General features: G+C 39.5%; 2 protein-coding genes across 3 annotated transcripts; both read right to left on the bottom strand.

The window, feature by feature from the left end:
• Nucleotides 1-677: 677 nt before the first annotated feature.
• LOC135471007 (potassium voltage-gated channel subfamily A member 7-like) lies at nucleotides 678-2,216 on the bottom strand. Its single transcript, XM_064750055.1, has one exon. The coding sequence runs from the start codon at nucleotides 2,214-2,216 to the stop codon at nucleotides 678-680; it is 1,539 nt and encodes a 512-aa protein (XP_064606125.1).
• A 1,373-nt stretch (nucleotides 2,217-3,589) lies between these two features.
• LOC135471562 (monocarboxylate transporter 4-like) lies at nucleotides 3,590-15,212 on the bottom strand. 2 transcript variants are annotated; one of them, XM_064750841.1, is made up of 5 exons: nucleotides 14,403-15,212; nucleotides 9,949-10,210; nucleotides 6,946-7,089; nucleotides 5,699-6,508; nucleotides 3,590-4,320 (listed from the first exon to the last, which is right to left on the bottom strand). In XM_064750841.1, exons 2-5 carry the CDS (start codon nucleotides 10,172-10,174, stop codon nucleotides 4,052-4,054), a joined length of 1,449 nt encoding a protein of 482 aa, XP_064606911.1. In that variant the 5' UTR covers nucleotides 10,175-10,210; nucleotides 14,403-15,212; the 3' UTR covers nucleotides 3,590-4,051. The 2 variants fall into 2 exon arrangements, with proteins under 2 accessions (XP_064606911.1, XP_064606912.1); XM_064750842.1 differs by lacking the exon at nucleotides 14,403-15,212 and having other exon boundaries at nucleotides 9,949-10,436.
• Nucleotides 15,213-16,953: the final 1,741 nt, after the last annotated feature.

Here is a 16,953-nt window from a genome sequence, read left to right as displayed (position 1 = left end):
GTGGTAAGACATGTTATATACACCATTTATATTGTATTATTGCTGGGAATTGTACACTGATCATGGTGTTACATCAATGATGCAGAGGATGGACGTCAAATTTATTTCAGAAAAAAAATCCGCTTTTCACAATGAACACCAACGTGTGCACTTTCCCATGCATGTGTCATTTTCCTATTTATTTATTATTTCATTTTATTTATTGGTGTTTTACGCCGAATTGAATAAAATTCCATTTATACGACGGCGGACAGCAATATGATGGAAGGAAATGGGCCAGCCCGGGGGAAATCACAAACACCCGAAGGTTGCGGGTAGACTTTCCCGTGTACGACAGAAAATAAATTCATCATACTACGCATGCATACAAACTTGAAAGCGACAACGGTCACTTGACCTACAATACGTAACATACTTAAGCCTTTTTTCAATATCTGTACCATATAGGTGGAAGGCATCTGATCTCCAACGAACTTCAGAATCTAAACCACCCTTCGAGCACTGTTGACCGTTTATTGCCAACTGGGGTCAGAATTCAGGACAATTAAATCGAATTCAGATCGATTTATTTAAGGTAAAATGCACACAGTAGGGAAATTTCGTGTAAATTTTCAGCAAAATCTATTACGTTCTACAGTTGATAATACATAGATAACAAGTACGTTCACTTCACTTATTTATCGCGAAGTGAGCACTCCCCTTCCAGTTGCATGAAGGTAGTAAGTACTAAAGTTTGCTACCACAACAGGTACAGGTAAGGCAATCACCAGCACTCCCGCTAAAACACACAAGCTTCCAATCACCTTCCCGGCTGGTCCAATAGGTACAGCGTCTCCATAACCTACAGTGGTCATCGTTACGATAGTGTACCAAAATGCGTGGGGGATGCTGGGGAAATAAGACGGATTACCCTCGAATTCTGCAAAATACATAGCGGAGGAGAATAACACAAGAGCTATGCATAAAAACATAGCAAACAAGCTAAGCTCACTGAAGCTTGCTTTGAGCGTTTTGGCCAGGATTTGAAGACCTTGCGAATGTTTACCGAGCTTAAAAATCCGCAGTACTTTGACAACCCTTACAATAAGGAGAAAACCACTTCTTGAGGTATCCACACAGTTTCCAGTCGCGACGCCAATTAGCAAGGTCACGAAGAAAGGCATAATGGCTACAATGTCAACTATGTTGCTCATGCTCTTTAAGAATTTGCACTTCGATGGACAAGCATAAAGCCTGGCGAGAAACTCGATGGAAAACCACGACACACACACCGCCTCCACAATGAAGAAGGGGTCGCCATAATTTGGAGGCTTTTTCTGGGTGAGCCATCCCACTGAAGAACCCTGGGCAGGTGTATTAGGTCTAGGTGAGACATCAATCCCATTTGAAGGAGTAAGTCTACGACTATTGTCTGTGTGTGGTTCGTCTCCAGACGCATTCCCCAAAAGTATGTGTATGACTTCGTGCTTGTTTTCATAACTGCATGTGTTTTTGCTGTATTCAGGCAACGTTTCCATGCAGAAACCGACGAGGGAGGCCAGGATCGCAGCTGTAGACAAAGCCATGATGAAAACTGCAAACCAGGAGCTCGACGGCTCTTCAAATACAAGCCATAGCGCTCGCTTAAGCTTAGTTTCAGGTAGCGGTAGCTTCTTTTCTATCATGTATCCTTCATTTCGTTTATAAGACTCGATAACCGCTGCTCCTAGTTCATAAAATTCCAGTTCGCTGAAGAAGATGTCGGAAGGCACTTCAATTGGTCGCTTCAATTTCCCCCCACTTTGGTAAAAGTACAGGACAGCTTGAAATGTTGGTCTGTGACGATCAAGAAAATACTCCCCTCTAGTTGGATCCCAGAATGCTTTTCTTTTCTCCGGATTTCCTAGGAGGGTATTGGGCAGTCGATCTAGAGTTTTTACCTGTGTTTCAAACCGCATGCCGCTTACATTTATGACCACACGCTTGCATCCACGGCAGTCGTGATACTCCAGGCCCTCTTTGAAAAACTCCGTCTGAACTTCATTGGATTTGTTTAACAGTGGGAACGCCTGTAAAGCCCCGGCGTCGCACGAATCCAAACGATCAAGGTAGCGAAGTTTACGGTTACTCACATTTAAATTTAAATGTTCTGAGCTTTCCAACTGGTCCGTAAAAATATCAGCTTTCACAAAGCTGTTGGGGAAGGATCTTTCCGTATTATATGACGCGAAATGCATGATCGACTGAGAACCGTGGTTCTATAACACAACTGCTCTGTGCTATAGTTGTCACTTATGTACTGGTCGATTTGGCAACTGCAACGTGACCCTGTCATTCCAAATGTTATAAGGTGTGCCTCACTATTAGGTCTATTTATGACCCTGCGCACAGTGTAACCGTCTGCCCTTTTGTTAAAGTATAATCCTGATAACAACAACCTTCATTCAACCTTGAATAAAGCTTTTGTCAGAAAATATATACTATTCAGTTATGTAAGATATAACTATTTATTCTTTGTTAGCGTGTCCCTGGCTTGCCAAAGCACACAATAATCCCCCTTTCTACTGGCACAAGACGTAAGCAACATATTACGTAAGAATTTGTCTAAATGTTGGCAACAAAGACTTATTTCTGAAAATTTGAAATAAGTCGGTGAGAAGTCCATCCGACCATGAATGTAGCAAGAAATGCAGTGTCTGTTGAGTGTCAACAAGTGAATAAAGATATTCATATCAGCTGCTTTTATCTTAGTCACAGATTCCTGTGGGACGTTGTTTAATTTTTCATAATTTGAATCGTAAATTGTATTTATTGTAGAACTAAATTAGTGAATTTCAGCTAGAAACGGCTATCATTAGCGAAACAAAAGAAACCAATTGACCTCATTGTATTACAAGATGCCGGTAGGGCACACTCTTAATCTCTTAAAAGATGAAAGATCTTCTGTGCATAACGAGCCCATCCGTTCAGATCTGATGTTATAGGTTTAGTATACAATTTGCCCATAGTTTAAGCAGCGTGGATTGTATCTCAATAGAGCCCCAACGAATTACTTTGCATGATCCCTCAATTAAATGGCGCGCTATATGTGGTTAGGTGAGACTGTAACAATGTTAAGTCGGCAAAACATCGGCCTAATGTCGTTGAAGACCTATCTTCAAGACAAATGTTAATTTTGTAAACCGAATTGAAAATCCCAGTGTAAATATTATATAAATTTTAAAGACATTTTAATTACTGAGGTAACCTTCATTCTGTTAGACAAAAATAGTATCGTAGTATCGTGTCTCAAAAACTATCACGTTACGTAATAGCTGCTGTCTTGTGAAAGGGGAGATCATTCAGATTATCCCTACATAAACATACATTGAACTATTCCCTGAGATTAAGTCAGAATGCCGCTCATTTACCTGCCTTAGGTCGGTGGCTCCCTGAATCCATTCTCGATTACGGTTTACCATGGTACGCACGTGTATGTATGGGGCAATTAAAACAACACAAGGTGTCCGATACCCAATGTATGGAATCAACATTAAGCACACAAAATTAAACATGATTTACTTTTATTTTTTGAAAATGCAGAATGGCAGGGCATGGCATAATACGAGATAATGATGTCTTTGAGCATTATTTGTTTCCATTAATAGCACATCCAACATATAGTTGATGCCAAATGTTTTTTAAGTGAACTGTCGCCACTGTCCATTATTAGGGTCCCGCTCCGAGGTGGGCAGTGGCACATATTGTTAATTGTTTCGACCCAGAAAAGATGTTTATTGTGGCATTCAGAACACACAAAATGGCATGGCAAAGTACAAGAGTAAAAGACTAGGGACTGGGACCTTCAGGAAATCCCGAAGCTGACCAATTGCAGAAGCAAATGCATGTCATCAATCTCTCATTTGTTCACCTTAGGCCATTATTTAATCTAGACGGAAATGCATTGATTCTTGAGCTTTCTTAAAAATATATATGTATAAAAAAACAGCAATATAAACAATTAACAAATAACCGTGCTTCAGTGTGCACTTGATTGAGAACAAGGGTCTTGGTCAGAGAACACAAGCCTATGTTATGCTGTTTCTTTGACTGAAACATCCATCACATTTTCAATATTGCCCTTTACACTGGTGGCGGTGTCCCTGACTGCATCCCCATTGCTGCACGTTGGAGGATCGATGATAATTTGTGACACTGCTAGCAGACGTTGCCGTCGCAACCGTCCAACGCACCCATTTCCGGACAATAAAGACGGTATGAGAATTGCTGAAGAAGATATCACAACTATGGCGGCGACCAAATATGGCCCCTTGTAGCTCTTCGTCAAGTCAAACAAAGACCCTGTCAAAAACAAAAATGAAACAGAAAAGTTAATTAAGCGGGTGAACCTCCCCTAAACTATCTGATATAGTGGGTGTGGGTATGAAAAAAAGTCCTGTATGTTTTAAAATTTAGAACTGAGATGTTTGAACTACTGTAAATCTAAAGGAAAAAGATCCCGTTTGTATAATTCACACCAGACGTGAGGTGAAATGATCTGATTTTACAGTTTTAATAGGATGCAATTTCATTAATACTATTTTCTCTTGAACCATTAATAAAGTTTGAGAAAGGCATGTTTCACGCCACAACGTGCGATAGTTTCCTCTAATATGAAGACTGACGGCAAGCGCTCAGAAACCACCATGCTTATACGTGTCGCTGTGGAGCGTGACGACCCCTTTCTTGTACACAGTGTGGCTCGGCTAGCCGAGCGAGTTCTCTTTGCAGAATTATTTAATTCAAATGCTGGTCTGATTTTGTTGTCTGGGTTGTCTGAGAAAGTATACAAAGCGCGAAATTGGACGGAATCATGCAAAGAGAAGCAGTCAACAGTTTCAAATGTTCTAGGTATATTCTAGGGGACTGGGTGAAATCAGAATTCAAATCATGTACCATGCTTAAATATCAGTTGTCGATAACAAAATATGTTTCTCAGTTGCGTTTTGGTTGCAGCTGTTCGTATATTCAACGTGGTGATCTAATTTAACACTATGAATATACTGCCCATAGCTCTGGGTTAAGCGGAGTTAGATACAATCTTGAAACAGAGCCGAGAGATTCTGGACGCTCTGTCCATATTTACTTACAAGAGAATTATACTCATTGTAAAACTTAAGAAACTTGGAGTGAAGGCGTAAGATGGAATAACCTTGACACACTAGTTTTAACAGCAATAATAACTTGTGGCATTGACTGAAATCGTCACACCACACACAGGGTTTAACAAATGCTACAAGGCGAGATGCGCACATGTCGTACGCAGGACCCTTTGGTATATTGCTGTCCAAGCAAGGATAATTTACAATGATGACTGAGGCCAGGGTCACATTCAACCGCTTGAAACAGATAGCAAAAGTAGGGGGAACGATTTGCCTTTACGAGCATTCTGATTAGAGCGGGTGGTATACTGGTGAAAGTGTGGGCTAGGATCACATTCGATCGCTTAAGAAAGGTTAGGCTAGGATCACATTCGACTGCTTGAAACAGATAGCAAAAGTCAAGCAGGGGGATTGATTTGTCTTTACGAGCATTCTGATGAGACCGGGTGGTATATTGGTGAACGGGTATGTGGTAAGTGGCTTGTGATATACCCATTTTTATAATAATCACTAAACTGTATCAGTCCTCAACTACCATAACAGCAAAATAGCTGAGGTAACACAGAAAATGTACAAACCTGACAATGGTGCGCCAATTATAATGCCAAGACTGCAGGTGAAATAAGCAAAAGAGAATGCTTGTTCCATTTTCCTTCGTCCCACAATGTCCATTGTCACTACGGCTTGTGTAACAATAAATGCACCAAAGATAAGTCCGTAACCAGCAGAAGCAAATGCATATAAAACAAAGTCATCTGACAATGTGTAGAGTCCAATAAACATACCAAGAAGAATGTTTAATACGACATATAATGCCAGTCTGTCCAATGCAGGTATGTTACATAGAACACCTCCAACCAGACGCCCGAGTATATTGCCAGCGCCAAAGCAGGCAATAAGAATATCTATTCGAGCCCCTGTAAAACCTGTCTCAGCGTACAAATCCGGCCCTAGTATAATTGGTATGGTACAACCAAATCCATACAAAGTATTATTCACAGCATAGCATATGTAAGTCCTATTTTTCAGCAAGCTATCGTCTTCTCTAGCGTAACAGTTTTCATCTGTTTCAGATTCCGTCAGAGAATCAGCTTCCTTCACGCGATCTCTATCAGCCTCCAAACTGCTGGACTTTGACTCGATGTTCTTAACATGTATTGGTCTCATAAGGGCACCGAGTACACAAGTGTTAAGGCACATTCCCGCAACGATGTAAAGAGAAGGCTGCCAGGAAAAATGCTCGATCAACATCCTTTCAAGAAGCGGCATCGCTAGAACCCCACCGCCTCCTCCTGCTATCGTAATCCCAGAGGCTATGCCGCGGTATCTTTTGAAATAAAGATTAACCAGCATAACAGACTGCAGAAAAATCATTCCACAGCCGATTCCTGTTGTACAGAAAAAAAATAAACCACATGAAAACAGATGGCCTTGTACGATGCAATGTATCCCATAATTTGTTAATTGCAGACGCTTTTCCAATGGTTCTTATTCTTCTACAAACACAAATCATATTTAGAAATATTGCAAATTATAATTACACTACTTTTCAAATGACAGCTCTGTGGAGAAGGAGCGCTTGTGTAAATATAAATTTGCAAAAAGACATTACTGGTGCCATCTGTCTCAAAGCAATTTTACCCTCACTTAATATTAACTTTGAGCAATACATATAGTATGTTATATCTGTTACATGTCTTCCAAAGAGTTGATCGAGTTCGGCAAGTGTCGACATTGAAACGTTGACCGACGACAGGAATGGGTCAACGGTTGCAGTTGGTAACATCAGTTGCAGTTCACTGATAAAAAAACAACGTGAACTAACCTGACATAATGCCAAAGGTAAAGTAAAAGCCGACAATATTTGGGACATTGGCGGAGGCCACAAGACCTAGAGCAGACAACAACCCTCCCATTATAATTGCCGTTCTGTGAGATGTCCTAGTCACAAGGACTGTCGTCAGAGGACCTGCAAGAAAGCAAATCGCTAAAGAGGCGACAAAACACTAATTCGGTTACCTAAAATCTGTAACTCCTGGATACTTATTACTATAACAGTCTCTAAATGTAAAAATTTATTAATAATAATTAATAAATAAATAAAGCTGCTGGGTTCCTTAAAGCGATATCGGTGGCCAAGCATCAAGGCCCAATTAAATGTCAAATAAGAAAACACTATGAAGGTAATGCACTGACCAAATTTGATATGATCGGAAGAATTAAGCTTTGGAAAACATCTGTTTACAAACAGATGCTAACACACGTAAAGACGAATAGCTCGATTTAACTGCCGGGGCACACAGGCAATGGACAATTCAAGAAATTCAACCTGCATGTGCAAACTCTAACAGTATTTACAAAAACAGACAGCATGGAGAAAAAGCAAGATAAAAATGAAAAATAATCAACTGGGTTTGAATCCCACATCATATACAATGTTGAAGACCACCACAGCGCCTTGCTCATATTAGGCCTTGGCCATCACCGCACCTGGTTAAGTAGCCTATATACATTTCATATAGCTTGACACATGGTGTGCAATCACCCCACTATAGTGTTCCATCTGGTTTTCCTGGGCTCTGTTCAGTTTCGACAGCGGCCGAGGACAGTGTGCATGTAGGTGACACGAAATGTTAGGAGACTATAAGGATATGAAATTTTGGTCTAAATAGTTAGATGGAATAAGCGGCAAAGCCATCGTAGTTACTTTTCTATAGGGCATCCTAAAGCCAGTCTCTTCAATACGCGTATGTAACGTCTAGACCTGAAAAGAAACTGGAAAGCGCGATATTTCTTTACAGGAGAAGACTACTTAAAAACATGACACTATAGGCTGAAAAGAGCACCTTTTTTCTATCTGGTGGTGCCTGCTGCATAATTTTGCGATTTTTCCTCGTCATACACGTAAAGCCTGAAAACGGCAAAGCTGGCATGAATCGCGGAGTGCATCGAATCCTCCATCTTTAACACCCTGTAATTTATGCTGGGGGTGAGTTGCCCCTCAGGAAATGAGAGTCGTTAAAACTGCCAGCTTGTTCGTGTAAACTCGGAACCTACATTCAACATTCCGGTTTCCTGATCAAGAGGAAAACGAGCTGTACTATTCACTACCTTCTTACTACATAAGACTTCAGGACTAGTTCTTATGCAAAATGGAGTCGCCCACAGCGGATTTTGGCGCTGACTTTATTTATAATTTATCAACTTGAGGTACATATTAGAATTTTTTATGGCATGCACCTGCGACGAAATGAATACTATTTCCAATGGCATTTGATTTGATTTAAATTTGATGTTTAAATTTTCTTCTCCTTTAACGGCTGAATTTGACCTAATAAGAGTTACATTTTGGGGCTCGTCATGACTCCAGGTACATGTGTGGATAGAAATTGTTCGTGTATTTAGGCATGGCTTTGGATTTCTTTTATATTGCTGATAGCACAGGGGATACGGGAGAATATCGTGGGGACTGTTGAGAATTACCCATGATGCACTGCGAACAGAGCTGGCTTTCGTGCAAACATTGAAAACTGCCCGCTAATGGCCTTAAACATGAGGCAGAGTTGTTCATTTCTCGGTTTGTGTGACAGGAGGCTGATCTTTTGTGTAACTGTACATGTACGGTTACCACCAAAAGTTACAAAAACAGGCAAAATCCGAAAGCAGATTGGCGATCAGCGTTGTCAAATACACAAGAATGCATGAAAACGTTATCAAACTTAGACACTTGTTATGACGTCAAAGTTTTCAATGCATTTGCAAAAATTTTTTCAAACTCATTCTAACTGGTATCACTCTACAAGTATATCAAATCTCAAAAGAATCCGTTAGTTGGTTCTTGAAAGGAAGATTTTTAAAGGTTTTGATTTAAATCCAAGATGGCCGCCATGTTACGTGACCAACGTTAACCAAAAACAGCCAAAATTTGCCTCGTAATCGCCATAATTTCTATAATCACCAAATTTCAACAACATCAAATAAAACCTTTTCCTTGTACAGCTCTTAAAACAAAAAAGCTTTAAAAAAAAACCGGAAGAAAAATAATAAAAATCTGAACGATTTCAATAAATGTCCCAGCAGAGGGCAGGGCCACCTAATAATAATAATGTGTTTCACGATCGTTATTACATGTCACTGGTTTAGAATTACGCAAAATGCTGTTGTCATCACATTTAACACAGTTACATTAAAATAAAGTACCAAATGGCAGAAGTGTGTATGTATCCATATGCCAGGTGAATTCAATGCAACATTTCCGCTTTTTCTTGTAAATCTGGTTGTATTAATAATTTAAAAGCTAAACATCTAAAACTGGAAACATGTAAGAGAGAATCAGTCAGTAGTTTTCAATGATGTATCCAATTCAAAAGTCAAACTCGTATTGTTGGTGAAGGATTTCCAGATCAAATTCAAATATATGTATCTCCGTTGCGCTGTGATCGAAAATGCTTAAAAAAACATCACGTCGATGTAATAACATGTGGAATAAGATGTCAGCGGAATTAGATGCAGTTATGACACAGCTAAGGCCCATTTTCAAAACCACCTATTACACTAGTTCTCAAGATAATCCGAAGATACTTCATGTAGGATAAAGGTGGGCCATGTACTTTAAGCACAATTTTAATTTTACATCAGTGTTTTTTAAGAAAAATACAAAAGACAAGCGACAGACATGAATCAAAAACTTGATGGTACGAAGAGGGCACAGAATCAAAGCCCAACCTACTGTACTTATTGGGAGATTTGGGAGTCCACCAATTCTCTTTCACATTTCTAGATTATAAACAGTCACAGCTGATATCTCATTTCAGTTGAATCTCCTTACCAGAGGATGAGAACATGCCGAACAGAAGAGATCCTACAAATGCCCCGGTGGCCTTGCTCGAGTTCCATCGTTGGATAACTTCGGAGACATACACCCCACATCCGAGTGCGGATCCCAACGCCACAAAGGAGTTTAGAGTAGCCGCAATAAGAATCACCCAGGCCCACCCTTCGTCCTGCTTCGTGGAGCTTTTGAATCGGATCGTGCTTAGGACTCCGAACGGCATTATTACAGATTATGTGTTGCCCGACTATATCGCCATCTGTAATTAAAGGGCAAGGGCATTTAATTATAATTTCAGCCAAACAAACTGAATAAGTATATATGATAACCTTTCAAGAAAGATAAAAGAGAGTGTCAGCCTACATTCTTGTGTACTGTAAAAATAACAAAAAACAAAATAACATCTACAGAGAAATGTGAATGATTGCAGAATTATAGGTTACTTAAACATCTTACTTCAAATACTCTGTAACGTATCTACCAAAACCTACATACACCTCGTCGGCTAAAACATTATTTTCTGACTACAACTGGGTAAATTATACATTAAATCACACACTATGCACGGTTCTTCTTAACCGTCATCGGCTAGGATAGCGTACTCCGCAAGTCTGTACTTAGAGTTACAGCATATCACCGACTGTAAGTGGGAAGGTCTTCTGGCAAACTGAGGATGGTCATGGGTTTTCCCCCGGCTCTATCCTGTTTCTTCCCACCATAATGCTAGCCACCGTCACATAAGTGAAATATTCTTGGGCACAGCGTAAAACACCAATCAAACCAATAAATATCACAATAGGATAACTCACAACGCCACAGTGACAACTTAGTATCACGATTTGCTCGACGAGCATAACCATGTAATGAGCAGAAGAAAGAAAGGAAAGCGTAGGGCTATATCTTTTTGCACAGCCAATCATAGGCCAACTGAACCGTGCACTGTGATTTCCGGACTAAATAACCCGATATAAGTGGAATAGTTGAAAACATACTTGTACCCTTTCGAGGTCAGTCTGTTCTTTAATATCTTATCGCCACTGCCAAGTGTTCACGATAACATCGTGTTTTGACTTGACGGATCTAACCTACTCATAATTGGCATACTAAGTGTTTAACTCATGTACGAGTGAACTCCTTTGTCTGCATCTGACATGTTACATATTGTGTATGTACATCACTGCAGACTCAAAACGACAACAAAACGTTATAGTTTCAAATTAAGCGGCAATAATCGCAACATCAAAAGGACAGACTTTCCTGCATATTTAAAACACCCATTCAAGGATTTACTAACGTGACAAACTGAGATTCTAACATACTGAAGTACACGCAGACGCTATAAGAATAATGCATCATACAGTTAAGAAATTGACCGGTCTAGCATCAGTAGAAATAAGAAAAATGTCTTAGGGTACAAACTGACGATACTGTACACATTTTAAAATTGCCAGAACAAAATATTTGGATTTTATAAGCTTCTCTTTCTTACTGTAGGAGATTACACAGAAACGCACCCCTTATATGAAGGGCATCCCAATAAAATTAAGAAAATCGCCAGTATATCATAAAAGAAATAAGAAAACAACATAACTCAATTTATATCCCACTGTAAATATACTGTAGCTCTGCGTGAAGCAACGTCGTTTCTGACCTTGACCTCAGGGGTCACACTGGATTTTTGTCGGACATTATTCAAAGCAACTGATGTAAGGAAACCAGTGACTAATTATATTAAAGTAAAACCTGCGATCGCTACACAGCCATGCTGATACCAAGATAAAAGACAGTTTTGTTTTAAGAGAAAATCTGATTTCCTATTCACACAAATCCCACAATTCGACAGTAAAGATTGGTATCGACAGTTTGCGCCAGTAGGCCTCTGACGACAAAATACTCGTCCGCGGAACCAACGGAGCTAAGGCCCTAGGCCTACCGCATTCAAAACAGCTAATTCTTCTGCAGCAAATAACATTCGTGGTTAAAGAAAGCAGTGGATTTGTTTCAATACAAAATCTAAGGTACACCACATGCAGTGCCGTATACGTAGGGGAGTTGTACCACAGATATGTTCGGTGGCTCTTGAATGGGTCCTTAACAGACAATACAGCAAAGCTGAGTACTCGACCTACGACACAAAAGGTCGCAGTGACAATGACATGATGATCGTACAGCCTCCTTTGATAACTAATGTGTGTGTCGTCGTGTTATAAGCTACCTAATATGTCCTAATATGCATCGGAAGTAGGTCGTTCAAGCCGTTATTTTTAATTCTACTGCTTTGGGACAGAAGTGGCAATAGGATGCAAAATGAAGTGATTAGGCGTTTCCATGCAAACTGTTCTCAGAATTACACTTTTGAATGAAATATAGTGAGATTACAGTTAAGATAAAAAATTTGCGTTTAAGTCCAGTTTAAATTTTCCGACAGGGACCTCGTTCACGTTTAAATGGATTATGCACTTATTGAAGCATGTACTTTTGCTGATTTCCTTGATTATACTGGTTTAATTTAACAACATTACTGCCTTACTATCTGATAAAGTACAAGGATTTAAAAAAAAACCAAAACAAATGTCTAACCGGTCCGACAGTACCCGTTCAAACCCTTAATACATTTTACATACTTAATGGCAGAATAATTCGTAAAGCAATACTTTTTTTTTTTGCTCAAATGATCGATGATTTGCATGAAGTTGTAACCTAAGTAAAGTTAATGTAGTTGACACATATAATGTTATTTTGCCAATATAACCAGTCATGAAAAACTCACCTAAATGATTACCCTCCTTTCTTGGTTTGACACTACACTACTCTTGAGTGAGCTGAGATATAAGTGCACGTCTCAGCATGTAGTTTATGTGAAACCTATGTTGTGTATATTTGACGTAATAGATTGTATTTTTGGGATGTCAAAGGAGTGCAACACTATAGAGAAAAACGAGCGTGCATTCAAGTCCCCCAACACAAGCGATATGACGTGACTTAAACGGACCAGTAACATGTCTGTAAAGAGACAATCTCACGAGAGTATCACGTGACAAATGAATGCAGGACTCGGTTCAGGAGCTCCAGTGAAAACTTGAAAACGTTGCGCAGGGTGTATATAGTTTCTGGTACCGTTATGCAGATACGGGTGACCATGAATTTAAAGGTGGAATATTCATCGATGAAAATATCAAAGCCGTTATGTATGTAAGTTGATGAGAAAATCACTCTAATTGTATGATCTAATACCATGAACACAGAACTAGAGAATATATACATATAAATACATACAAACGTATTTATATAGAGAGAAGTATAGCGTCTTACATCTGTTTGCTTTTGAGGCGCAGGATGTAGATTGTAGAGAGCAAGGTTAACTAAAAACCTGTGGCAAGCTGTCCACTGTTAATTAAACAGTGCAGTTTGTCCTCGTATATATCTGTTCAGATTCGCACGACTGCAATTTTTAGCCGCACTTCCATACTCCTCAACAGTGCAGGTTTCAACGAGTGTCTTTTTCGGACACGCTTCCAGGAACAGCAGACTAACACCAGTGACCGTAGTAAATCTACTACTGTAAAGTAAAGTTCAAAATGCGGTAATTCTTCCAAAACATAAATGGACATTACTAAATTGCGAACTTGTCAGCATTTTCGAACTTTAGACCCGTTTTCGACGTCTTCCAGGACATACTGACTGAGGCATGATTGATATTAAATTAAGGGTGTGATTTATGTTCCATCAACAGAGCGGCTACTATACCTTAAAACAATAAAATAATAAACAATGTAACAAAAGATTGCAAATGTGATAGACATATTCGAGATTTTATCATACCGGTATTAACTATTCGTTGTCCCATCAAAAACTGTTGTCCTTGAAAATCCTGCTTTGTGCAAAAAAACAATAATTCTCTTCTTCTTCAACGATTCTGAAATTTGGTAGAGTATTAAGATTTTTAAATGACTAGCTGTGTTTACATCAGTAATGACTTAGTTTGTGAAAAGCATTGGTGGTTTTAATGGAAAAAAAAATTTCGCGATTATACTACCCACCTGGAATTTATCTGCCTTAATTAACTATAACAGACGCTGAAATAATAAAATAAACCAAATATTTGTGCAGGGTAATAATATATGGTTCGACCATAATCCAAAACCACAGCCAATGTGATCAACATGGGGACATATATGAGACTTTCAAAATGACTCCGATATTTATTTACCATTTAGCAAATTTGCGTGCAGTTTATATTTATTAATAATATCGGTAGCTAATTATCCAACCTGTACTTGACTTCCCTTCATACAACTAGTAAGCCAAAGTATTCGTAAACAGCTCCGTAAATCTATTTGTCGAAATATTATGGGTTATTTTAATTGATAAATTAAATATCTGCTTTACTGAACAACTGACAAATTAAGGTTAGAGTACAAGTAGCAATCAAAGAGCATTTAGGGGCCTACCTGTTTTGTATCTTCTACAAATGTACCTTTTGCCCTAAGCGAGAACTCGATCTGTACTGCCGTTGCTCATTTTTCACTAGGACTTAAACTCAGGGTGGAAATAAAAACCAGGCCATCTTTTTCATGAGGGTACTCTATATTATCAGCCCGCATTAATGTTGTCATCTTTTGGCTCACGCACAAGGTCAGTCACGACCACGTCCACTGTTCCCATTTACTGCCCACATGTATGAACCAAATGGCTGGAAGGGGTGATTAATTGTCCGCTATGGCATACATTAAAAAGACTTGTGTATCTGGCCGGACAAGAATAAGTACACGATCATGGTGCGGACCAGGTTAGAGAGAGATAGGCTGAACTGCGAGCGTATCCGATACCCGTTAGTATAACACTACGGCGTGCCGTTAGAAGGTCTCCTCCCAGGTTTGCGATGTGGTGCACGGATAATTCTGGTTAAATCATGCATAACGTCACAGAAGACTAAGGATGGATCAAAATTCTGTCTGTCCAAACAAATCTGTCTCACTAAATACCTGAACAAAGAGGGCATTTTACTGTGTGATGAAGCAGGATCTGGTCTTGTCATACTTCTTTCAGTCACTGTAGCACATGGCGAATTGTCAGGCTGCAAAAAACACATGCTTCACTGATCACAGGGCTGTTTACGCTTCGTTGGGAATCAGTTGTTCCGTACCGGGCCACTAAATCGAGTACCTGAAAAGAATTGAATTAACCCTGGCTGAAACAGATCTAGACAGTTTTCCTGCTTTAGTCCAGTCTACTACTGTGAATTTATCTGCCCATACGGTGCACATGCGGGTACATTACATATGAAACAGCCGTTTGAGAACGTCTGTGCATGCGTTTGGCCAGCGCTACATTCTAGCATAGGCGAACTAGTGTAACACTAAGTACGTAGGCCAACCGAAGCGTGCACAGTGACCTACATAACATATCACGTACACTGTATTATGTTAACAATATTTATACACAACACGATCGAAGCAGTGACCTGGTCAAAAGAAACGTGCTTTTCTCACCCCCGATTAGATGTTCATCTGCATTTCATGATGGCATCAAATAAAAAACCTCAATCACACAGCACAGGTATTCCTCTCTTACTTAAAATTTGTACACAGACTAATAGCTGGTGGTAGTGTGAGAACAGATGTTGAAAAGGTAGAAACTAAGGGCTGGTGGTAACGTGGGAACTGGGGAGGTGTAGAAGGTAGACACTAAGGGTTTAGTTGTAGCGGGTCATTGGGAACAGAGGAGGTGAGAAGGTAGGAACTTAGGGTTAGCTGCAGGGTGGGAGAAGAGAAGGATGACAAGGTATAAACAATAAGGGCTAAGGGGTAGGGTTGGATTGAGAAGTTAGAAACTAAAGGGTGGTGATAGGAGTAGCAACTGGGGAGGTTAAGAAGGTAGAAGGTATCATTTAAGGGTTGGTGGTAGAATGGGGACAGAGGTTAATCTGGGAAGGGGAAGCTTGGAAGGTTTGAAGCTGGGGAGTGTAGGAAATGGGAAGGTTGAGAATGTTTGAAACTGGGGATGCTAGAGAATGGGCTGTTCAATGAGGGAACTGGGTTTTTCATAGGTGTAGGTTGAGAAGTTGAGGATGGTGGGATGGTGGTGATATGTTCAGAAGGTGTGGAGGACTTTGGGGATTGTGTGAATAGGGACTGGTGTGTGAAAACTGCAAGATGGAGTCGGAATTGGGGATTTATTTAGTTAATTGGTGTTTCTCAAAAATACATGGAACACTTGTGAGATGATTACGGCAAATGAGACAGGCGGGTATATTTTGAAGCCCGTAGACACTGAGATGTTATACAGATGCCCATGTGAACACAGAGACTTATTTACTTGATTGGTCTTTTTCACTGTACTGAAGAATATTTCACTCATGAGGCATCGGCCACCATTATGGTGGGAGAAAACCAGGCACAGCCCGGGGATGAACACAGGGACAATGAGTTGCAAATGAAAGTAGTGAGAATACAGGCTTACCGAAACAAGTAAGTTGGTAAATAGAGACAACATATAAAGACAAAGATATGGTTCTGCATGCTGATTTCAGCTGTGGCTGTTCAACTGCTGTTGTCGTTTATATGGGAAATGTTGTAAGAATGGGAATCGATGTAAAGAAGTGGATGGTTAATATTTCTACAAACATTCTGCTGGGAAAGTAATAAAGTAAATATGATGACTCATGTATTCATTGGATTGAATTTATTTATGTTAGACATTTTGTACAAATATTTTATTTACATGTATCTTTAAAACAATTCACACTAGATTAAACTACACTCAACAAAAACATAAATGCACAAAGCAAATATGCTATGTTAAAATGACATTTCATGATTTTGATTTAATTTGATTGGTGTTTTTACAATATGGTTGAAGTGCTTTTACACTTTTTAACTTTATCATCATGAAAAACAAATACAGAAATGACAACTTAAAATCTGCAATCGATTATAACATCTTAAGACAACATGATATATATTTCTATGGTAACAAGTACAAATATGTAGTAGCACAAAT

Source organism: Liolophura sinensis, chromosome 7, assembly GCF_032854445.1.
Source record: "Liolophura sinensis isolate JHLJ2023 chromosome 7, CUHK_Ljap_v2, whole genome shotgun sequence".
In the NCBI taxonomy this organism is placed as follows: Eukaryota; Metazoa; Mollusca; class Polyplacophora; order Chitonida; family Chitonidae; genus Liolophura; species Liolophura sinensis.
Note: the sequence above shows the minus strand (reverse complement) of the source record. Positions and strands in the feature narration are given on the sequence as shown.

What these genes read in the sequence shown, in the direction of transcription:
- LOC135471007 (XM_064750055.1), bottom strand. Translation starts at nt 2,216, where the DNA reads ATGCATTTCGCGTCATATAATACGGAAAGATCCTTCCCCAACAGCTTT.
- LOC135471562 (XM_064750841.1), bottom strand. Translation starts at nt 10,174, where the DNA reads ATGCCGTTCGGAGTCCTAAGCACGATCCGATTCAAAAGCTCCACGAAG. An exon ending in CGGCATGTTCTCATCCTCTG is followed by an intron (nt 7,090 to 9,948) that starts GTAAGGAGATTC and finishes GCTTTCTTGCAG; the next exon opens with GTCCTCTGACGACAGTCCTT. An exon ending in TACCTTTGGCATTATGTCAG is followed by an intron (nt 6,509 to 6,945) that starts GTTAGTTCACGT and finishes TCTGTACAACAG; the next exon opens with GAATCGGCTGTGGAATGATT.